This window comes from Nycticebus coucang, chromosome 16 (genome assembly GCF_027406575.1).
Source record: "Nycticebus coucang isolate mNycCou1 chromosome 16, mNycCou1.pri, whole genome shotgun sequence".
Classification (NCBI taxonomy): domain Eukaryota; kingdom Metazoa; phylum Chordata; class Mammalia; order Primates; family Lorisidae; genus Nycticebus; species Nycticebus coucang.
In genome coordinates this window covers 26,399,480-26,420,921 of record NC_069795.1, presented here as the reverse complement: position 1 = coordinate 26,420,921, position 21,442 = coordinate 26,399,480, and the positions used below count along the sequence as shown (strand labels likewise).

General features: G+C 40.3%; 1 protein-coding gene across 4 annotated transcripts; it reads right to left on the bottom strand.

The window, feature by feature from the left end:
* Window positions 1–61: 61 nt before the first annotated feature.
* Window positions 62–21,068, bottom strand: BTG3 (BTG anti-proliferation factor 3). 4 transcript variants are annotated; one of them, XM_053564801.1, is made up of 5 exons: window positions 20,502–21,068; window positions 16,485–16,666; window positions 12,843–12,980; window positions 6,534–6,741; window positions 62–753 (listed from the first exon to the last, which is right to left on the bottom strand). In XM_053564801.1, exons 1-5 carry the CDS (start codon window positions 20,658–20,660, stop codon window positions 514–516), a joined length of 927 nt encoding a protein of 308 aa, XP_053420776.1. In that variant the 5' UTR covers window positions 20,661–21,068; the 3' UTR covers window positions 62–513. The 4 variants fall into 4 exon arrangements, with proteins under 4 accessions (XP_053420776.1, XP_053420777.1, XP_053420778.1 ...); XM_053564802.1 differs by lacking the exon at window positions 20,502–21,068 and adding an exon at window positions 19,970–20,204; XM_053564803.1 differs by lacking the exon at window positions 20,502–21,068 and adding an exon at window positions 20,083–20,177.
* Window positions 21,069–21,442: the final 374 nt, after the last annotated feature.

Sequence of the window (21,442 nt, the reverse complement as noted above, 5' to 3'; positions counted from 1 at the left end):
ATACACTGACATGAAATGTCCTCAGCTCTTCTTTTTAGACACAGAATGGAAACACACATCGTCATGCCTCAAACTACTTTTTATTTGCAACTACATGATTTCACGCAATTTTTCTAAACGACATAAAATAGATCTCCTTGTATATAAATAATTTACATACACTCCATAAAGTAAATGCTCCATAAAGTAAATGCTCAAAGGTGCTACAACAGATCATCCACTCCTACAGTGTTCTCATATTCAAGAGTTGATGCACAATATATAAATACTCAAGTCCAATAATAAAAACTCAGGCACTTGACTAACTTTAATAAAGTTTCCCAAACTATATCAATATATCTAAAGTGCATATATATTTTTAAGAAAGATTATTCTCAGTAACTTCTATAAAAATAAGTTTGATGGTTTGGTCCATCTAACTTCACTGCTATTAGTATGAACTTTTAACTTTCAATGCGTGGTAAGGTTTATTCTACCTTTCTCTCAACATGGTACCAACAAAATCAAAAGAAGCTAGTGAGGTGCTAACATGTGAGGATTAATCCAGTGATTCCGGTCACAATGCATTCCAGGAGGAGGTACCCATGTGACTGGAATTGGACGGTATGGTTTATTCTTCCTTCCCTGATTTGGATAACCAAATGGAACAGGAGGAGGGTAGTGGTTCTGATGGCCATTCCCTCTGTACATTCCTGGCTTTTTTCTGGGCAACGGATGCCACACTGGAAGAGGTGGGAATATCAGTTCCGAAATCTGTAGGGAAGAGAAAGCACTAAGCATTAACTCAAAGGAAAAATTAGTCCCATGTTATGTCAAGACTAGGTAATCTTCTAGATTAAAAACAGACAAAAGTGGCCAGGCGTGGTGGCTCACGCCTGTAGTCCCAGCGCTGTGGGAGGCCGAGGCGGGTGGATTGTCTGAGCTCAGAGGTTCAAGACCAGTATGAGCAGCGGTGAGCCAGAGCAAAACCCCGTCTCTACTAACAACATCAAAAACAGCCAGCACCGCCAGAGGAAGAAGAAAATCAACAAAAAAGGAGTACTTCAAACAAAGAAGAATAAACAAGCACACTGAAATTAAAAAAAACAAAAACAAAACAAAAACAGGGCGGCGCCTGTGGCTCAAAGGGGTAGAGCGCTGGTCCCATATGCCGAAGGTGGCGGGTTCAAACCCAGCCCCGGCCAAAAAAAAAAAAAAAAACAGACAAAATCACTCATCCATAACCCTAAGAGAAGGTTTAAGTGAACTCCTATGGTACAAATATGTGAAAAATCAAAGGTGATTGATGTTTTCTGAATGCATGAGGAAATTAATAAACTCAAATACAGTACTCTTATGAGTTTTAGATTTCTCTGATCTCTAATTTGCCCTTCTAAGTACAGTTTTGCAAAAATTATTTATATTCTGTATACCATTACATTCATATGACAGAAAATTCAGAAGGAGGCCAGGCATGGTGGTTAATGCGTATAGTCCCAACTACTTGGGAGGCTGAGCCAGGAGAATCGTGTGAGCTCAGGACAAGAGTTTGAGGTTGTAGTGAGCTATCATTATGTCACTGCACTCTAGCCTGGGAAAAAGAGCAAGATCCCATTTCTTAAAATTAAAAAAAAAGGTGTACAATATGTAACTACAATGAATAACTGCACAATAAAAGTACAAGCCTTTGTAGACATATATTTATATTCTCTTGGTAAATACTAAGGAGTGAAACTGAAGAGAAATAAGGTAAATGCATATTTAACTTTGTAAGCACCAGTTTTCCAAAGCAGTTGTACCATTTTACACTCACGCCAATAGCTATCTATAACTGCTTCACATCCTTGCCAATATTTTCTGTCAGACTTTAGAGGTTCTAGAAGAACTAGTGTGTCATGTTGTTTTAATCTACATTTCTCTAATGACAAATGAAGCTGAACACCTTTTCATTTGTTGAATGGACATTCACATAACTTTTTTTTTTTTTTTTTTTAGAGACAGTCTCACCCTATTGCCTTTGGTAGAGTGCAGCAGTGTCACAGCTCACAGGCAACCTCCAGCTCCTGGGCGTAGACAATTCTTTTGCCTCAGCCTCCCAAGTAGCTGGGACCACAGGCACCCACCACAATGCCTGGCTGTTTTTTTTTTTTTTTTTGTAGAGACAGAAAAAAACTTTATGGCCCTTGGTAGAGTGCCGTGGCCTCACACAGCTCACAGCAACCTCCAACTCCTGTGCGATTCTCTTGCTTCAGCCTCCCGAGTAGCTGGGACTACAGGCGCCCGCCACAACGCCCAGCTATTTTTATTTTTTGTTGCAGTTTGGCCGGGGCTGGGTTTGAACGCGCCACCCTCGGCATATGGGGCCGGCGCCTTACCGACTGAGCCACAGGCGCCGCCCACCTGGCTGTTTTTTGCTGCAGTTTGCCTGGGGCTGAGTTCAAACCCACTACCCTCGGTATATGGGGCTGGCACCCTACTCACTGAGCCACAGGTGCCGCCCCCCACATAACTTTTTTTGCACAGTATTTATTCACATCTTTTGCCCATTATTTTTAATTGGGTCATTTGTTTTTTACTACCAATTTATAGGAATGACTTTACAAGTACAGTAGCCTCTGCAAATTGACTGCCCAAGGGATTATAACAAAGTGGTCAACATAAGGAAATAGGCCCGCTGTTTATAGGCCTACCAATATATGTACATGTCCAGTCTATGAAAATTCAGTCAACTTAAGGAGGTGATCACCACTGTGGTTTGCACATTCATTTTCTTAACGATTTGAGTAGAAAGATTTTTATTTTTATTTAGTCCAATGTATCAAATTTTTTTCTTAGAAGAAATCTTTACCTATCTTAAGATAGTAAAGATTGTATCTCCCTGTTTTCTTCTAAAGTATCAGATTTAGCTTTTATGTTTAGGTCTATAATCCATCTGAAATCAATTTTTTAACGTATGGTGTCAAGGTTCATTTTTCTTTTTCCACTCTACAGACCACCTAATTGCTTTGGCACTATTTCTTGAAGACTTTCCCCATTCAACTGCTATGGCAACTTTGTAAAACACAAAAGAAAAAAACCCCTACAACTTACTAAGACCCGGTCTCTACAAAAAACTTTCATAAAGATTATTAGCCGTGCCTGTAGTCCCACCTACTCAGGAGGATGAAGCAAGCAGATAGCTTGAGCCCAGGAGTTTGAGGCTATATAAGCCACAATTATACCACTGTATTCTTCCAGCCTAGGCAACAGAGTAAGACCTATCCTTAAAAAAAAGAGAAAATACAAGCCTTTTTTCCTTCCTGCTGGCTGTAAGGTTAAAATAAAACCCCACACTACATACATATATATAGATAGATAGATGTGGGTCTATTGCTGGACTCTCCACTAATGAATTTGTATTATCTCCTTTTTTTTAAGAGATACGGTCTTGCTCTGTCTTCTAGGCTGGAGTGCAGTGATGCAATCATACCTCACTGCTGCAGCTCAAACTCTTGGGTGCACACACAATCTTCGTGGCTCAGGCTCCCTGGGACTACCGGTACACACACCATTTCATGTGGCTAGTTTTTTATTTTGTAAAGATAGGGGTCTTGCTATTTCCCAGGCTGGTCTCAAGCAATCCTCTCATGCAGGCCTCTCAAAAAGTTAGGATTACAGGAGCGAGCAACTGTGCCTAGCCATATTTGAGTATCTTTAAACCATTACCACAGTGTCTGGATGAATATATAATAAGTTTTACATTAGTGTGAGTTCTCTCACTTTTTTAAACTCCTCAGCTCTAGACTCCACCTCAGCCTCCCAGGGAGCTAAGGACCATAGAGGCATGCTGACACAACCAGATAATTTTTTAAAAATTTTTGTAGAGAAGAGGTCTTACTATGCTCCCTGGGGTGGTCTCAAATTCCTGGTCTTAAGTGATCCTCCTACTTTGGCCTCCCAGAGTGTTGGGATTATGGCACACACTATACCTGTCCATCTTCCTTTTTAAAAATTTTTTTTGAAAATTTTAAAAAAATTTCGCTTTTATCACCCTCAGTCTAGTGCCATAGCGTCACAGCTCACAGCAACCTCCCACTCCTGGGCTTAGGCGATTCTCTTGCCTCAGCCTCCTGAGTAGCTGAGACTACAGGCGCCTGTCACAATGCCCAGCTATTTTTTTGTTGCAGTTTGACCAGGGGCGAGTTCAAACCCATCACCCTTGGTATATGGGGTCGGTACCCTACCCACTGAGCCACAGGCACCACCCCCCTCTTTAAAATTTTGTATCAATTTCTCACTTTCTAGAAAAACTTTTCAAAATTGATAAAAGTTGGATCTGCAGATCAATTTGGGAAAAACTGGTATAATGTCTACTTCTTTAAGACATGGTCTCATTTTATTGCCTTTGGTAGAGTACTGTGGCTTCATAGCTCACAGCAACCTCAAACTCTTGGGCTTAAGAGATCCTCGTGCCTCAGCATCCTGAGTAGCCGGGACTACAGGCACCTGGCAACAACACCTGGCTATTTTTAGAGACAGGGTCTGGTCTCACTCTAGCTCAGGCTGGCTTCAAACTCCTGAGCTCAGGCAATACACCTGCCCGACCTAATCTTTACTTCTCAATTTGGGAAAGAGCTGTTTGGGGGCACTATTTATTTTATTTATTTTTTTTTTTTTGCAGTTTTGGCTGGGGCTGGGTTTGAACCTGCCACCTCCAGCATATGGGGCTGGCGCCCTACTCCACTGAGCCACAGGAGCTGCCCCTATTTTTTTTTTAAGACAGTCTCAATGTGTCACCCTAGGTAGAGTGCCCTGGCATCACAGCTCACAGCAACCTCCAACTCTGGGGCTCAAGCGATTCTCTTGCCTCAGCCTCCCGAGTAGCTGGGACTACAAGTGCCCGGCACAACACCAGCTATTTTTTTAGAGACAGGGTCTCACTCTTGCTTAGGCTGGTCTCGAACTTGTGAGCTCAGGCAATATACCCACTTCGGCCTCCCAGAGTGCTAGGATTATAGGTGTGAGCCACCGTACCTGGCCCAAAGTACACCCCTTGTACTAGCTTTCTACACAAGGACTTCTAATAGCAATGCTTCTCTGTTAAGAACTGTTTCGTTAATGAGTAATAGTTGTCAAGGAGAAATGTTTTTTCTTAAAAAGCACATAAGAGACACCCCGATTTGCAAGCTTTTCTGTTATCCTAATATTCTTTCAACATGGGAGAAAATAAATGCAATTTAACATTAAATAAAACCTAAAATTTAAAGGTCAATTTACTTATTAAAAATTAGCAGCCATCAATTTAATTGGAGAACTTATGTTCTTGTGTGGTTAAGTAACAACAAATAAAATTCTGAAGTAAAACTGCCATACATTTGAATAAATTCTAGGAAATTCATTAAAGGTAATTTGCAGTATATATTACATCACACAGAGAAAAAAATGTGCCAAATATTTACATCAAATGTTTTACGAATGACCCTGAAATACAAATATTTTGTTGGCGTGTTATTATATAGGGAATCTCTCTGGAAGGATATAATATCCCTTTTCCCTAAACCAGATGCTAAATGCCTTTATAGAACAGCATTGGGGAAAGGACTTCTCACTATTATACTGCTATATTATCTAAAGTTTTACAAAGCAGGCACATGTTACATGTTATAATATGTAAATACATATCCCTAAAATATAATTTTCACGACATTTCCTTCAAGTCTAAGAGTAAGTGAACTAAAAAAAAGATGAAACATCATTACACTGAAATAATGTTCAGAACATAAATATATGCTGAATTTAAAAGTTTTGTTTCTCAAACTCAAAACTCCAATACTTTGCTTATTAGGTGCAAATTTCCATTTATTCAATTCTTCCATAAATCCAACATTTCATTAAATGTAATTAAGTCAAATTAATAAAAACACATGGCAAATAAAAATAGGTGCCTTAAAAAATTAGAAATAATTATATGTACAGAATAAGGCTCAAGTCAAAAGATGTCTTTAAATTGTTCAGACTTTAAAATACTTCTGTTTAGGAACGTTAAGGATTTTTAAAAGGGTATTAAATGTTCTTTGGTATGTAGATATAAATAAGTGAATGAATCTATAAATACATGCACATTAGCCTTTTCACTCTCTTAACTGTGAAAGCAAAAAGGGAGTAAAAATTTAATCAAAATATAATTTAGTGAAGTTTCTCTTTAATCATGGAAAGAGAAAGAAGGTTAATCACAAAAACACAAAACAGCAATAATGAGTATAAAAAAAGTTTATATTTTTGAGTAAAACAAGGAATTCTAAAATATCAGGAATGTTTTATCATTGACTTTCCTGTTTTTTTGCCACACTTTTTTAAAGTAAATATAAAATATCCTAGTTATTGTGTGGTAAGGGCAACCTTTGATAAAATGACTCAGGATGCTTATTTACATGTCAAAGCAGCAGCTTTCCCTCAATGTGGGAAAGGCAAAAACTGTAATCCAGAACCTCAAATCAGAAACCTTGGACAACCTGGAATAACCCTTGCAAGCTTTGCTGCTCATGCCCTTCAATACAGAGCCATTTTGTGGTTACCTGGTACACTGGGCTTGGTGTTGCAGTCACCGAATTGGGTTTCACTTCCACTTCCTTACTTGTTTCTTCATCTGAGGAAGAAGATCCTGAATGATAATCAGAGGTAACTTTATCAAGGGCTCTGGTAACTTTCTTGGAGATCTCGTCCTTGTTCTCATCCTCATTTTCAAAGCTGGCAACAATGAATGCATTGTTTTTCTCTCCATACCTAAGGATAAAATTGAATCTTTGAAGTTCTATCAGCAAATCAAAAAATGTCCATAAAAAGTTAAACAGGTCTGGACATGCTATGGGTGCAAGGGATAGAAGGAACCATCCCAGAACAGACCATACAAATGTAGCATTTCAACCCAGCTCCATGCCAGCAAGCTAGCCACAATTCTTAACAGAGACTCAAGCTGTCACCCAGGGTAGAGTGTCATAGCTCACAACAACCTCCAACTTCGACTCAAGTGATCCTCTTGCCTAAGTTTTTCTAGGGTTTTTTTTTTTTTTTTAAGTAGAGATGGGGTCTCACTTTTTTTTTTCTTTTTGCTCAGGCTGGTCTTGAACTCGTGAGCTCAAGCAATCCACCCACCTCAGCCTCCCAGAGTGTTAGAGTTACAGGTGTGAGCCACCACACCTGGATGCACAATTTTAACTTTTCATTTATTTAAATACACATAAAAGTAACTCCACAGTTTTTTCCAACTTTTTCTACTCAGTCCTAAAAAAATTGTTTAAAATATCAAGAAATCATGGTTTTGATTAATTTTATATATGCCAATAAAACCAGTTGTACAATAAAATTTCTAATGTATTTCTAATGTCTATGCATACATACACACACATATATATATATACACACACACACACACACCCATATATGTATATTTTTTAAGCGATAAGGTCTTGCTCTGTCACCCAGGCTGGAGTGCAGTGGTACCATCATCGCTTGGCCAAGGCTGAATTCCTAGACTCAAGTAATCCTGCCACCTCAGCCTCCTAAGTAGCTAGGACTATAGGCATTCTCCACATGCTTTTATTTATTTATTTACAAAAAAACAAATGTTGCCTACGCTAGTCTCAAGCAATTCTATCTGAGTCTCCGAAAGTGCTAGAATTACAAGTATGAGCCACCATGCTCAGCCTATCTTTAAATTTTTCTAATGTATTTTTAAATATAGTATTTCCTGGTAATTCAAATCACAAATCAACTAGAAATCTCCTATGAGACTTTTACCCTGATTAGATAAAAAAGGCCTGTGTTTCTTATATTCACACTGACAAAAAAGGAGAACAAAGGCAATTAGTGAGGTTGAAGAAAAAGATTAGGGCTCAGGAATATAAAGAGATTTTGCTTAGATTATATTGTTTTCCTCATGGAAAGTCCTCAAACTTCTCACCATAAACCTCTTGCCCTTTCAAAACATTTTTGAAGGCTTTGATTTAAAGAAAGTAATTGCCAAAATATGTAACCTAGATGTCTAGTTACTAAAAAAAAAAAAACAAAAAGAAGAGAAAAAAATTCTTCAATGAGAGAAAGTAGCATTATGAGCAGTAAAAGTAAAACCAAAAGTTTTTATTCAGAGGACAAAGAAACCCACAAATCTACTTAAATAGATCCACAATGTAAAAACTTTTGAGTAACTTCTAGGAAGTGTTAGGGCAAAGGAAATTGTTAAGAAATTAATATACAACATGTAATTAAAGTTGGAAACAAAATTAAAATAATTCTAAAAAAGATAAAAATAAATAATTTCAAGTGGAAATGTCAAGCTTTTGATTCAATAGTAAAATAGGGTTAATTGCTGTCAATTCATTTTATTACAAGATAACGCGTCTCAAATTATTTCCGAATCAAGATTAGTAAATGGCTTAACTGCTATGTGTATAAAGCCTTTGAAAATTTATGTGGAAATTAGCCTCATAGATGAGTTCTGTTTCTTCATGAAGTTGTCCTGTCTTCCATTCCCACAGGCTGAATGAAGCCGTAAGTAAGTAACTGCCTTACTATGGTACATAACTCCCTTTTCTACTTTTTAAAAGTTTACTTCATATAAAGAGTTGACAGAGGATAGCGGAAAGAGTATTAGACTGGTTTCTTACTCTGGCTCTGTCATTGACTATCTTTGCCACTAAGTAGCTCTGTAAGCAGAGGCAAATCACTTAATTTCCCCAGCCCTTGGTTTTCTTCCTGCTGGATGAGGAAGCCCTAGAAAGTGGCCAGATACTGGTTAATCTTCAACTTCTGAGTTTCACAACCCTGAATTTGTGTACTTTCAAGTTGACTTAGCATAAGGTTTTAGCAATGGAAATTTACCAGTCTGTCCTCCTCAGAGTTTGAAGATTCAACAAATTTCAACACAATTAAAAGTTAATTCATATGTTAATTGCCAGTAATATTAACAATGGACTGGACTTAGGCTAATCTTCAGTTTTGCTCATTAATGAAGTAAAAATTCAAGCAAATCAGAACAAGAAATTTGAGAAAAATCCCTGCCTTTGTAGAAACAGAAACCTAAATCAAGGGCTGCCGTCGAATGACTCAGGGGTCAGCTTTATTAAACGAGATTTCTTTGACATCCAATTAGGTTCTGTACTTTTCCCTTTGTAGAATTTTGGTATGAGGGCTTTCTCTTCCTGGTAACAGAAGCTGCTTGACTTTATTATTAACATTAGAAGGTGTACTCAATGCCTTAGAACAAGTGGTTCCCAACCTTCCTAATGCCACAATGTATTTTCATTGTTAAAAAAGGGGTCTCAACCCACAGGTTGAGAACCAATGCCTTAGAAGAATCAATAATAGACGGACAACTTTTAAACTTTCCATTTTTCACTGATGCATTTATTAAGACATTAAGGCTAATTTAGTTATTTTCAAACAAATCAGTATGTGGTGCTATCAGAAAAAAAAAATGCAGAAACTACCAAAGTTGTCAAATATGTTAAGATAATAAGCTGACAGCTATTCTGACCTTCTCATAGGAAGATCTATCTATTCTGTATCCTCCCAAATATTTCAAATAGTGATAATCTTTCTAACTATATGGCACTTTGAACTCTTCTATCATTTTTTTCTAAAGAGTAACTAAGGACTATGAAGAATATCTCTCTGGGAGCATCTCAATTTTCTTTTTTTGAAACTAGACTGAATCTCACTCTGTTGCTCCAGGCTAGAGTGCCCAGCTCATAGCAACCCCAAAGTCCTAGTTTCAGCCTCCTGAGTAGCTGGACTTCAGATGCCCGCTAGAGCCCTGGCTAATTTTGCAGTCTCAACTCTTGCTCCGGTGGTCTCCAACTCCTGAGCTCAAGGGATCCTCCGACCTCAGCCTCCTAGAGTCTAGGATTACAGGTGTGAAATGACCCAGAATGGCCCCTCAATTTTTTTTTTACAATCTCAGTCTCTAGTATACCAATGAGTTACTGTTTTTAAAGATTCTCGGATATTTATTCAATTGTGTAACTACTGGATCAGCTTTGTTTTAATTTTCAGGGTATTTTTCTTTCTAATTTGGGTCCATAAGTATTTCTTAATTATCTCAGGTTACTCTAATAACCACTTGTAGTCAGTCCCCTGCTAGTTTCTGTAGTCAGAAACCAAGTTTCTTTTGAGGGATTTATTATCTCTGAATGAGCATGCTACATTCTAACGGTAATTATTATTAAAAATGACATCACACACATTTCTGGCAAAATTTTAACTATGAAACTATTAAAAGGCTACTAAACACAAAGATTTTTAAAAATTAATAAGGTGAAAGCAGTGTTTTTTAATTATTAGGCATCATCAAGTAATGGAGTGTCCACTTAAGTAGACTGTCCATCTAACTAAAATTTTTATCTTTAGGTGATGAGACTTACTAAATATATCCAAAAAGTTTATATAACTGCCAACTTCTTAAATATCCCTGGACCAAAAAAAAAAAAAAAATTCCCTGATGATTTAGGATCATATTTAATATTAACTACACTCTCTAAATTTGTAATAATATAATTCTGCTGACCCTTTAGCTTTTTCACTCTTGCCTCTAGGCCAGACCATATGACATTTTTGTAGCTTTAGACTACTGTGAACACTATGCTTCAAATGCTGCTTCTCATTTTTTATGGGTTGAGAAATTACACAATTGCATTTAATAATACAGCCATCCGGGATGTAAGTGCAGGTCAAATAAAAAAGTAACCAATTCAGGGCAGCGCCTGTGGCTCAGTGGGTAGGGCACTGGCCCCATATACGGTGTTGGAACCCTGCCCCAGCCAGCTAAAACAGCAATGGCAACCGCAACAAAAATAGATGGATGTTGTGGCGGGCGCCTGTAGTCCCACCTACTTGGGAGGCTGAGGCAAGAGAATTGCTTAAGCCCAAGAGTTAGAGGTTGCTGTGAGCTATGACCACGACACATACTGAGGGTGACGGAGACTCTTGTCTCTTAAAAAAAGTAACCAATTCAATAAAGTAATGTTTTGACAGCTTTTTCTTATAAACTGAGGTCTTTTGTCGAGGTTCAGCGGCTAAAATCTCCGAAGTCTGACACTAGTCTAAGTCCTTAATTAGTCTCAGAATCCAAAATGTTTCACTTCCTCAGACCTAAACTTCAAGATGGACTGCTCTTCTTTTTCTACCGAGAAAAAGGTATAGGAGAATCTTTACACCTCCATAAACCTCTATGCTTGGTTTCCCAAAGCAATAATCTTATATTATCAACCACTGGCAAATGAGGTAGTAATCTATGAGGATGGTCTTGATAAAATTATGAAAGACCACCATTTATTTTAGCACTGTTTTTACACCCACTTTCACTGTTGGTGATCAGGTCAAAGTCTGTGACCATCTTTGGAGAATGGTGGGGATTGCATCAAAGAGCAGGTCAACAGAAAGGCCAGGTGATCAGGTGAATTACGTCACAAAACCAGAGAAATACCTTAAAAAAGATGGCCATAGGAAAATTTTTGCAGGGATTCTATGTCTCTTTTCATTCTGTTTGTCTCCATGGAATGTCCTTCCCACCTTAACACCTGGTCAACCCTGACTCATCCTTCCCATCCCAGCTCAGCCTAGTCTTTCCTGACTCCCCAGCAGATGCAATAACTTTTCCCTTTGTGTTACCTAAACCCCTGCTTTTTGTATCCACTTCTTTTATAGCACAAGTCAGCCTATGTTGTAATTTGCTCATCTTTTCTTCTCCATTACTACCTTTGAACTACCTACCGAATTTTTTTGTTTTGAGACAGAGTCTCAAGCTGTCACCCTGGTTAGTGCCATGGCTCACAGCAACCTCCAACTCTTGGGCTCAAGCGATCCTCTTACCTCAGTTTTTCTATTTTTAGTAGAGACAGGGTCTTGCTTTTGCTCAGGCTGCTTTCAAAGTCATGAGCTCAAGCAATGCACCGGCCTTGGCCTCCCAGAGTGTTAGGATTACAGGTGTGAGCCACTGCACCTGGCCTACTTTTTTTTTTTTGAAACAGAATCTCATTCTTTTGCCCCAGGTTAGAGTAGCATGGCATTAGCCTAGCTCACTTTAAACTCCTGGATTCAAGCAATCCTGCTGTGTCAGCTTCCCAAGTAGCTAGGACTACAGGCACCCATCACAACCCAGCTGATTTTTCTAATTGTTTTTTTTTTTTTTTTTTTTTAAGTAGTGACAGAGTCTCTCTTGCTGAGGCTGGTCTTGAACTCCTGAGCTTGAGTGCTAGCTATGACACACGGCCTGGAATATTGCTTTGATTTTTGAAAACCACACAACTAAAAGTGCCTAGGCCACAATAAACATTTTTTTGAGTGAATGGAATTCAAACAGATTTCATACCTTCAAATAGATTTCATACCTAGTGCACTCATCTTTTTTAAGTCTGTTCATCAGGAGATGGGAAGAGTAATTGCATTATAAAAAGAAAAAAACAAACCATGAATATACTACTCAGTCACTTAAAAAATCAAAAAGTGGGAAGGAGGGAGAATAGAGACAAACAGAAAGTGAGGCTACCCGGAAGTTGTTATCTAGTATTATTTGGGATTTGCTTCTTTCTTAAAAAAAGAAAATGACCTAGAATAATCCAGATTAGTCTATGTTCTACTTCTTGGCCTATAATAAATTTCTCGGCAAATTTCTCCAAGAACCATGCCCAGTTTCTGAGTTTTTTTCTAGTAAAGGCAGGAATGTAACCAGTTCATAATCACCTTCAGGAGAATAGTTCACAAAATTTATATCTGAAAAAGCTAAACCACCAGCTCCTGGCCATAAACTACAGGCAGACCATACATAAGAGAATTTCATAAAATCAGTTATGGCACAGTAATCAATGCAACTACCAGACTCAAGAACTCACCGACAGCACACCTCACATGGGTCTACCCAGAGAGTAAGCTCCTTTGGCAAGCCCAGGTCACTGTACAAGATGCAGCTGTTCTCACAAGCTTTCAGGACATCAGGATCAACTCTCTGAAACTTATTGACACGAATGCATCTACAACAAAGTAGAGTTACATTAATGGATTGAAACTAATCTTAAATATCACTGTGTCTATAGTACTTGCCAAGGTAACAGTACAGTAATAAAAAAATAAATAAATACCCTGGTAGAAAACCCAAGAACTTACCTATCCCAAATGGAGAAGAGAAATGAAAGTTTTTGTAGGCCAAGTTCCCATACAACAAAATGTCTAATGAAAGACCTCAATTAATGTTTCAAATGATACTTGGAAATTCCTGTGAGAAGTTTTGATCTCTCATTAGCTTGCTTTTATTAATACATTCCAAAAAATAAAGTTATTAAGAGGGCACTCTTTGTCTTACCTGTAATTGTTCTATAAACATAGACCCAGTCAAGGACAGAGAACTATTTACATCACTTACTTATGATTAAATTACCTAACACGTTATTGGCTTACTTCATTTAACTTTTGTTACTCAAGATTTAAGAAAAAAATTCTAAAAAGTCTCTGTTTCATTTTTCTTTAACATATATCTATCTAATGTAATGTCCAAAGACAGCTACTAGAATGAATATAAAAAGATGCATTTTGTTAAATTAAATGCTAAATAAATATTTAAGGAAATGTAAGCTATGATAGTTTTTTGTCTATAGCCAATAGTCAAGAAAACCTGGGTTTTGGTACTAGTTCTATTATTGGATGAGTTTAACTAAGTCATTCCACTTCTTCCTCAGACATGAAGCTATAAAATACAGAAATACAAGGTAATTGATAAATAATAACAATACCATGAAATACAGTGATATTAAGAGTGATGCATGATTTAAAGTTTTTATAAAAACTTGGTTTCAATTTTCATTTGAAAAAACGAGAAAGTTCTCCTCAGATAAGTTAATAACAAAGGTTTCTAAATAATATTAAATATTAGTAACTATTTTTTTTTTTTGGCAGTTTTGGTGGGGGCCGGGCTTGAACCCGCCACCCCCAGTATATGGGGCCAGCACCCTACTCCTTGAGCCACAGGTGCCGCCCTATTAATAACTTTTTTGCAGTTTTTGGCCGGGGCTGGGTTTGAACCTGCCACCTCCAGTATATGGGGCCGTCTCCTACTCCTTTGAGCCATAGGCACTGCCTTTCTTTTCTTTTTTTAAAGAGAATTATTTTTTTTTTTATTTCAGTTGCTTGTTCATTCTTCTTCATTTGAGGTACTCTTTCTTTTTTGTTCACATTTTCTTCTTCCTCTGGTGGTGTTCTTTCCCACTGCCTCCCCAGTAGCTGGGATTACAGATGCCCAGCACAATGTCTGGCTGTTTTTGATGTTGTTAGTAGAGACGGGGTCTTACTCTGGCTCACTGCTGCTCATACTGGTCTCAAACTTCTGAGCTCAGACAATCCACCCGCCTCAGCCTCCCACAGTGCTGGGACTACAGGCGTGAGCCACCACGCCCAGCCGGCACCACCTTTCTTAATAACTTTTTTGAGACAGAGCCTCAAGCTGTCGCCCTGGGTATAGTGCCCTAAGTCACAGCTCACCAGCAACCTCAAACTCTTGGGCTTAAGCAATTCTCTTGCCTCAGCCTCCCAAATAGCTGGGACCACAGACGCCCGCCACAACGCCTGGCTATTTTTCTTTTTTGTTGTTTTAGCTGGCCCAGACAGGTTTCAAACCCACCAGCCTCAGCATATGTGGCCAGTGCCGTACCCACTGAGCTACGGGCACTGCCTACCTTACGTATTTTTATGCTTTTTTCTTACTCTACATACTGTAGATGGACTACTTATCCATTAACTATTCTTCAAAAACAAAATTTTAAAAGTTGGATAAAAATAGTCTATCATTTACTTAATGCTGACAGTTTAGTTATTTCTAATCTTTTGCAATTACAAATTGTAAAAAACATTCATATTCATACATATCTATCTGCATTTCTGATTATGCTTCTAGAATAGATTCTTAGGAGACTTACTATTACAAAGGTATAACTATTTCTATGGATTTGGTAATACTGCCAAACCATTCCCCACAAGCATTTTACTTGCTTTTATTGCACAGAAACAATTTTAATGTATCAACATTTTGGGAAAAAGTTAACACTCCAAGTACTCTATGGATTGAAGAGTGTCTACTAACTCTGGTTAATCTTATATTCTATTCATATTTATAATGGTAACAACCCACTATTAAGTTTAATAGTTTTCTACTTCAAAGACAGCTTCAAAATGACTTAATAATGATACTTCTGATCACATGCCAATTTAATCTTGTCTGACTTTCCCCCAAGTTTTTAGAATTAATGGAAATGAAATTGTACACTGTCTGACCTTTAGGTATTTACTTGACAGTGCTTCCTTTTTCAATATTAGTATGGTGGTTCATACTTCCAAAAGCCTTCATCCAATGTCAATTAGACCAGTATTAAAAAATTTGATACCTCTAACTCCCAAAAGCCGTTCACTCTATCAGAACTGAAGACGTACAGAGAAAATGAGAATCAAGTTCTGATTTGGTAGACTGGAGGGACTGATGGTCCCTACTTCCTCAAATGTGAGCAATCACTTGGGACAGAATTAAGGTGGGGCATGGGGTTGAGGGGGGACCTGCCTTGTCCTCCTTCCCAGGAAAGCTGATCATAACTACCTACCTAACATAGTCATAGCTGTTCCACTTATTTTTTGTGGCCACATCCACAAATGGGGCAAGGTTTGACAGCTAAGTTTAGCAAAAATATTCTCAAACCAGGTTCCTGAGCAATCACATAAATACTATGGAATGAGCATGTCAGGACTTGTTTTACAGGAGCCTGCTCCTCTTTATTCAAAGCTGTAAGTGTACCTTATAAACCAGAATACAAAAGACAGCTATGAATGGGAATTCTCTCCTTCTTAATGCCAAGGAAATGATGGCACTGTGGTGTGCACAAAGTCTATGAGTACTTAGATCAGTGAGACCTGGGTTCAAATCCCAGAACTAGTATTTACCAGTTGTAGATCAAAGGTGAGTTATCCTAACCTACAAAGTGGTCACACTTGCTTCTACCACAAAAAATCAGGCATAGTATAAATGAGATTCCTATTAGTGCTAAGAACACATTAGGTATCTTTCTCTAATAAAACTTTTTCTTCAAAAAACATGTATGATGTAATTTACTTTTACATACAAGAAGATTAATTTCCCTCAACTCTTCTATGCCCATTAAACGGGTGATTAGGGGTCCTCTAGAATTGTGAAAGACCCCGAGTATCTGTGATATACTGAGAAAAAGTCAGGAGCCAGACGTAACCACAAAAGAGTAACTTATACCCCTCTAGCATTGGCATCCCCAGCCTCGGCAGGATACTGGAACCCCATCACCTGATACTTGCTTGTATTTTAAAATGATTAAGGAGAAAATACCTAGACACCCTAGAGTTCCATATTTTGCAGATAGAACTATGACAGGCATGGTCTGAATATCCTTCAGTCCTCTGGAATTCCACCCTTTTCAAAAGCTGATCAGCCTCTTCACTTGGTCCAGTACAACTATCCAAGCCTTTACCTGTAAGCCTGTCCTTTTGATGGTTTTTCTGGATACCAGTGATTTTTATATTTTTCTTGAAGTATTAGAGTCAATTTCTCAGCAAACCTCTCAACGGCCTCTTTTTTCAACTTATCATGTTTTCGAACTAGCCTTGTGAAAAAGAAGACAACAGCAGCAATTTCGTTCTTCATGTTTTTCCTCTGCAAAGATAAAAAAGGATTTTTCAAGAAGACAAAATATAAAAACCGCAGATAAAGCTATACAAAATATCCTTTCTTGATAGCTTACCTTCCTCCCTCCAATTTTATCTTAGATTCCACTGGCTCATGTCTGGAGTAGGGAACAATCACTGACTTTTATGTTTATGCCATAAAGATCTTATTATAAAATACTATTTAAAAACCTTATCACTTAGCTTTGTGAAGATGTTTAGTAAAGAGAGCACACCAAATTGCTCTGGTTGGCTAAAATAAAATTAGAGATCACTCAAAAAGAAGTACTAGAACAAACGATATTGTACAGTTTATACTAAGTGTGTCAATATTTAGTACGACAAACTAAAATTCTGTGACATGATTAAAACTTTAAAAAAAAACGTTCACTCTGAAATACTGTACTGTGTCGAGCCATTTTGGAAAAGTTTGGCAGTTCCCAGAAAGGTTAAACATAAGAGTTACCAGTTACCATAGAATTATGATCAAGCAATTCTACCCATGTACCCAAGAGAAATGAAAACATGTCCACACCAAAACCTTGTAGACAAATATCCTTAGCAGCATTATTTGTAATATCCCCCCCCCCAAAATTATCTATATGTTCACCAACTGATGAATGGACAAAGTGGCATATCATATACAGTATATACCTCAGCAATTAAAAAGAATAAAGTACTGAAAAGCTGTAACATGGGCAAATTTTGAATATTTTATGCTAAGGGAAAGAAGCCAGTCGAAAATAACTGCATATTATACGATTCCATTGATAGATATTCAGAATAGGCAAAACTATACAGATAGAAAGTACATTAGATGTCACAGGCCAGGAGGGATTCAGGGAAAAAGAGGAGTAATACTAAGATTACAGTTAACTCTAAAATTAATTATGATGATGGCTGTACAACTCTACAAACATATTAAAACCATCAAACTGTACATCTTATACATTTTAAGTGGGTTAATTATATGGCATATGAATTACATCTCAAAGCTGTTATACATTAAAAAAATTAGTATTGAGTTTCTGTAAGTACTCTCTCAGGAACAAGGATAATTTACCTAAAAGTTAAGGCACAGAATAAAGAGTGACTCTATCAGGGCATATGTAACAGAAGGAAAATCAGGGTCATCCCAAGAAAATCAAACTAAAGGAAATAATCAGCAATATGAGATGCATTTTGGACTACCCCAAAGAAGGACTTTTTTAGAATGGCAGACATGATTTATCACTGATTAATCCATAAAGGCAAAAGCCCTGTCATGAAATTGTTTTGACATATATTCTTGTCTATACTCAGTGAGCTCATTCATTTGGCTGCTGTAAATAACTTGGAGTTATTCAGTTGCTGCATTTAGTAAACAACATAAACTTTTTGGGAACCAATTACATATTAAAGACATATAGCCTCTGTTGTTTGGTACAAAAAGCAACTAACCTAGCAATAGTTTGTATTTCTTACACATTCTAAAAACAAAGCTGATTTTGTCAGCTTTCTTTTCCTTCTTTCAAACTGCTCTTTAAATCTCTTTATGATGACTGTTTTACTCCATGTGCAAATTCAAACAAGGAACCTTACTGTGAAATAAATTCTATAGAACTATTTGAGAGGTGTGCTGGCAACCACAGCCACCCTGATTCTGAATGGGAAGATACCCAAACTTTCCTCCTGGAACCCTAAAATGCCAAATTCACTTTCTAGAGCCAGTTACCAGGCAGTGGGCACCGGTCCACACACAACCGGCAGGCATACATAACCCCAGCCTACCACAACTGCTGTGCAGACTTCTCCTGAAAAATGTGAGCCATTTCCACTTTATAAAGCCACGTTTATACTCACCACGTTACGAAGAAAAGAAAAACCCAAGACAATTTAATATAAGGTCTGGGAAGAAAGTTGCTGATGGAACTACATTAGCCTTCACCCCACCAACGAAAACAAGAAACCACACTAAAGAAATGTACTTTATCCTTAACTAGATCATTTCCATTCATTAAATGTGTCCACTATGTGCTAGACGTGAGAGTTTAGGGTCCTGTTTTTGTTTGCTCCGCTTTATGTCCAAAAAATAAAAAGGAAGGAAGGAAGGAAGGAAACAACCATTTAGTCCTTGCTTTTGGTTGTAATATAAGATGACTCATAGACTTCAGGTTGTTGTTTTTTTTTTTTCTGTTCGAAAGAATGACTGGAACAGCTGAAAAATCAGCCCACCCCCGCTAGGAGCATTCTAGGAGCAGCAAAAGGTAGAAGCGGGAGAGTGATGAAGCCGGGGAGGAAGAAGCAGAAGTCAGCAGTGCGCCCCGAGTGCGGAGCCGCAGTTCCCCACCCACACGCGGAGCAAACCTCGCATTTTAAATATCGCACGGTGACGTCACCGGGCCGTCGTCACCGCCGCGGCGGCTCGGCGGCTCGTCAAGTTCTACTTTGTTCCACAGGCTCCTCCGCTCGCAGCTGCGTGGATGGAACGCGGGGAAGGCAAGCCGGCCTGTTAGTAGTTCACAACTTTGTACTTCTCCCTCCCTTATAACGAAAGCTAATCGCAACCGTTTCTAGAAACAATTCGGTCTCCCGACAGACGTTCCCCGGGCTGGGGGAGCCCCGTGCCCAGCTTCGCGGCGTTAGCGAGCGGGCTCCGGCCCCGGGGAGGGACAGAATATTCCGAAGGGCCGGGAGTCCGACTTTTTGAAGCTATCGAAGCCCCCTGCTAAGCACTCCCGCCGGGGCGCTCAGACAGCGCGGAGAGGCGGCAGCGAACCTCTCCGCCCACTCTCGAAAGGCCGGCCTGCGCGCTGCGTCCAACTTCTGCTATCTGGTTTTCCCCCAAGTTCGGGGGAAGGGCCGGCCTGCCCCGACAACACCCCGGCCAGGGTGCGCCCGCCCCGCGGGCGGCCGGACACCGGGTGGTCCCGGGTTCGAGGACCGGCTTCCCTCAGGCGCGCCCCTCCGGACGGCGAGCGGCGTCCGGGCTGCAGAAAACCGCCGACGAAGTCGCCCACCCCGAGGCGGAAGGTAACCCGCTGCGGAAACGTGGCAGGAGCCCCGAGGCGGCGTCTCCGCCCTCCGGAGCCCACCGAGGGTCCCGGGGTGAGCCGCGCGCGCCGGCCGCCCCCGCAGCCCCCAGCCGCGGAGCGGGAGCCCACGCAGCCCAGTTCCACCCCGCGCCCTCCCCGCTCCTCCCCGCACCGCCTGCCCGCGAGCCTTCGACGTGGCCGCAGGGGCGCCCGGACCACCCTCCCCCACGATGCCCTCAGCCCCGCCATGTCTGCCTCCCGCCGGCCGGTCTCCTCACCACCAATGCCGCCGCTTTAGGGTCACAGATTCAGCGGTCCCGACCGTGCCTTGGCCGGGAACCGAGGACACCGCCTCAGCGGGCCGGGGCTCAGCTACAGAGAGCGCAGCTACCTTCGTCCGGCGCGTGCCGCTCCCGCGTCGTCGGGCGGCCGAGCGCGCGCTGAGAGGACTGGCGGGCAGGCTGGCGGGCGGGCGGGCGGAGAGCGCGCGCACGACTGAGCGCGGCCCCGAGGCTGCGCGCTGGGGGCTCGCGGCCCGGAAGAGGGGAGGGGCGATGACCCGGGAAAAGGTTGGCGCCGCGCGGGACCGGCTCGCGCACCACAAGGGGAGGAGCCGGAGGGCGGAGCTTTGTCTCGAGTCCGCCCCGAGCCCCGGGCCGCGCTGCGCGCGGGCGACGACACATCCTCGGCGTTGCCACGCGCCGGGCGTGGACCTTGGGTACCGACGGCGAGGCTCCCTGCGCCGTGGGCTTCCGCACCTGGGAACGTGCCGCGCTGTGGGCAGGACAAGCCCCAGCGGGGCCGCCCTACCTGCCGAGCCAACTTTCGGGGGTCTCCTCTGCTGCCTCGTCCTTTTCTTCTTTTTTCTCTTTTCGCTCTGATACCCCCGCCCGGGATAGAGAGTTCTACCCACAGCAAACCCGGGTCTTCGCGGGGCACACGGACTAGACGGGAAAGGGAACTTTGCATTTAATGGACTTTTCCTCTTCCTTCTTGCTGTACCAATAACTTACAGGCATGTTAGGCGCCCATCCAATCCCCTTGCTATATTTTAAGCAATTTGGTTAAAACTCCCATTCGGACCCTTCTCTGGCCCGCTATCGGTAGCGCCCTCCCAGCAAGGGCGCTGGCTGCAGTATCTTGCGCAAAGGAGAGGCACCAGGGATGTTGGCCAAGGGAGAGGAGCCTGAGAGTCCAAGCTTTCTATTTGTGAGACGCTGATACTTAAGGACTTTTCAGAAACAAAGCTTAATCTTTGAACAAATACAAATATGGTAAAGGAACATTAACTTTATGAAGAAGAGAAGGAACATCTTTCCAACGTTTTATATTGAATTGGCACCGTGGTGTTAGTTTTGTGAAAGCACTCTTACACATCAAACGAGCCAGAAGGATACATTCCTACAGTTTTTCTTTGCTAGCTATTATTATTAATAAAAAAGAACTAAAACATGTTATAAATTAGTAACAAACTGAATGTTCAGGCTTCACAGTCTATTGACCAGGTTCCTTACTGTCCACTAGGCCTGGGATCATGTTTTCTGTGCAATTTTATGAATATTTTGAAGTTTTATTACTGATATTTGTGGAGTATAGCCTATTAGCAACTCAAAATAATTTTCTAGCAGTATTAATATACAAACCCAAAACCAGTACAATGAACTTTATTTGTAAAAAAAAAATTATACTGTTTTAGGACTAGGGCTACTTACTAGTACATTAGAGTGGGTACTAGTTATTTACACCTTAGA

Excerpts from the sequence above, each read along its gene's own strand:
- BTG3 (XM_053564801.1), bottom strand. The coding sequence starts at position 20,660 with ATGCAAAGTTCCCTTTCCCGTCTAGTCCGTGTGCCCCGCGAAGACCCG. Across the intron at positions 16,667-20,501 it reads CCCGAAAGTTGGCTCGGCAG|AGGAAAAACATGAAGAACGA; the intron begins GTAGGGCGGCCC and ends TTATCTTTGCAG. Across the intron at positions 12,981-16,484 it reads TCAAAAGGACAGGCTTACAG|ATGCATTCGTGTCAATAAGT; the intron begins GTAAAGGCTTGG and ends ACTTTGTTGTAG.